Below are 2,643 nucleotides of genomic sequence, written 5' to 3'. Positions count from 1 at the left end.
CTCTGCAATATGCTGGACCCAGAGCACAAGGACATCTCCATAGACCTGGACACGTACCATGCCATCATGAAGGAGTGGATCGATGATTGCCACAACCAGGCGTATGAAGACATGCATATACAGTACATACCCTATGCTTTACAACAGTGATTGCCATTGATTTACTTTAATAAAGGCCTTTTTAGTTTGGGAAATATTGCACAGGACAAAAAAAACTGAAGACATCTGCTGGTTGTTTAACTCCTGATCATTTTGCTAAAGGCTATGGTCAGTTAATAGGAAGCAGTTATTTTTGCAATCAATTCTGTACTGTATGTCTTTTGTAGATGTTGCCAACCCAACCAAAGACACATTGCAGATTTTCATCAGTCTGCTATCAATCCACAATCAGTTTTGATCACAAGGCCTTTCTTTCCAACACTTCCCTCATGACAAGTTTTTTTTAGATAAAATCTGAAGGTCCATCTCAAATTTCCCCTTTTCCCTTAGGAAGGACTCAAAGAATGACACCCAACAGGAATCATTCAAACTACGGGACAGTTTATCAGGTGAGATCTTCTTTGGATGTCGGATTGCTCGAAAGCTCGTTGTTTTTCATATGTTGCATATATTTTCTTTGTTGTTATAATTTTGTATCAATCCCCTCTTGTTTCCTTTAGCAAGAAGATCTGCTCTACTAAATATGACCTCAGGTAGTCTTGAAGCATTCGGAGGGGAAGCCTCCAGAGCTGACCTGTAAGTTTAGGAGTGCAAGTTGTTTGTTTGTGATAGATAAAGAGTTAACAGTAGTGCACATGTGGTTTATGAGACTGTATCAACTGTATCTATCAAAACTCTGGACACAGTTGACTCAATTAGTTTCTTATGATCTTTAAAAACCTTTTGATCTAATGGTTTATGCTTGGGTGCTTTTGAAAAATGAATAATTTGTGCCATTGTATGACTTTTTACACAACTAAAAATAAAACAAAATATAAAAATATTTACACAAAAATGTTGCAATTAATATATTACTGCAAAATATACATTATATGCAATATATACATTTTTGATCATTACATAATTCCCATTCCAGACATTTGAGATGCATTTTGATCAGTTATTTGTGTATGTGTCTGTACAGGGAGACATCAGATCTGGTCTTCTGTGTGGCAGATCTGCAGCTAAATAACCAAAAGCTGCAGGAGGAAGTTCGTAAACTGAAGCAGGCAGTGGAAAACATGGAAGACACCAACCAGAAACTCATCGAGGAAAATGAAGAGCTCAAAGCACAAGCTAAAATGTACAGACTTATTACTTTCTGTCTGACCTGTCGTCTTCCTTAACCTCTGAAGCCTTAAATCCCTTAATCATCATTAATTCTCTCGTGCATAACATGCCTTAAGACTCTCCTCTCGTCACTCCGTTCCCTCATCCTGCAGGGGGCAGCAGTTATTACAGAAGGAGAAGATGCTTAAAGAGGAAGTTGAGGAGATGAAGCTGAACCTGACCTCTTCAGAAGAGAGTCGAGCTCAGGCCTCAGCTCAAAGAAAGCAGATGGTGAGGCACAAACTTCATTGATGGCTGTTCCGATGTTAATAAGCCATATTATGAGACTCCTAGGTCTCATAAACTAATGCAAACAGATAATGTGCAGTATGTCCGTAATGAGATGGATAGTAATATTATATAAACCAAGGATATGCAAACATCCAGAGTAAACAAATCTAGGTGCTGGATAAACACCATCACACTGGTGTTTATTGACCACATATTGACGTTGACCTGTATATTATTAGAACAAATATGAACACTTTTATAACCTTTCGCTCTGGTTTCCTACAGGAACGGGAAAACCAGAGTCTTGTATCCAAAATTGCTGCACTACAAGAGGAGGTATGGCTCTACCCATTTTCAGATCCATCCACCTAAGTGTCAGACTTGTAGTTTACTGAATGGTTCTCATTCATTACTTTTTTCCATTTTCTTTATCCCCCTTCCTCCACATTTCTCCTTCATCATATATTAAGAACATGAAAGTCACACTGGAGGCAGAAGAGCTTCAGAAAAAGATCAGTGACCACCGTGACCTTAATGCTGACCTTCAGGTAGGCCTTAATTTAATTTACTCACTCATGATTTGTCTTGAATGCAAAATAAAAAATAAAAAAAATAATTTAGCCCTGTCATTGGTGAATGTTTTCTTGCACACTCAGGTCCAAGTTCATTCATTTGATGCCATTCTGGCTGACAAGGAGTCGATAATTCAGGAGGTAAGTGCCTCTTGCATATCACCAAGACAATGATTTTTTATAAAACTTAACAGAAGAATTTTGCTTTAGTCATTAGTAAAATCATTCAGTGTTATCATTATTTCATTTGGTATGTTTATACAATCTGCAATCATTTTAAATGATATTTGTCCAGTATCATAACAGAACTGCCTTTCTTCTCCAGAAAAATAAACAGATAGATGTACTGAAGGTGGCCATTGTGGAGTATTCCTCAGTTACAGAGGTGACCTCCAATTCTCTTTTTCTCTCTCCGTCTCTAATATCAGTAATCTGTCATTAATACCACAGCGCTGTTTAATTCTACTTTTCTAAAACTGCTTGGCTATTAAAGGGGTCGTATGATGTTGCTAAAAAGAACATAATTTTGTGT

The 2,643-nt window shown here is 37.5% G+C and overlaps 1 protein-coding gene across 1 annotated transcript; it reads left to right on the top strand.

Moving 5' to 3' along the window:
- The first annotated feature begins 6 nt into the window (after positions 1–6).
- LOC107577759 (lymphoid-restricted membrane protein-like) lies at positions 7–2,620 on the top strand. The gene is made up of 9 exons (XM_016263796.1): positions 7–101; positions 490–548; positions 660–735; positions 1,124–1,282; positions 1,422–1,539; positions 1,825–1,875; positions 2,010–2,087; positions 2,196–2,252; positions 2,437–2,620. The coding sequence occupies exons 1-9, from the start codon at positions 10–12 to the stop codon at positions 2,551–2,553; spliced, it is 807 nt and encodes a 268-aa protein (XP_016119282.1). The 5' UTR covers positions 7–9; the 3' UTR covers positions 2,554–2,620.
- The last annotated feature ends 23 nt before the right edge of the window (positions 2,621–2,643 follow it).

The sequence above is a fragment of the Sinocyclocheilus grahami genome, unplaced genomic scaffold (assembly GCF_001515645.1).
Source record: "Sinocyclocheilus grahami isolate Dianchi unplaced genomic scaffold, SAMN03320097.WGS_v1.1 scaffold7143.1, whole genome shotgun sequence".
Classification (NCBI taxonomy): domain Eukaryota; kingdom Metazoa; phylum Chordata; class Actinopteri; order Cypriniformes; family Cyprinidae; genus Sinocyclocheilus; species Sinocyclocheilus grahami.
The sequence above is the reverse complement of the archived record's forward strand: the minus strand, read 5'-3'. Positions and strand labels throughout refer to the sequence as shown.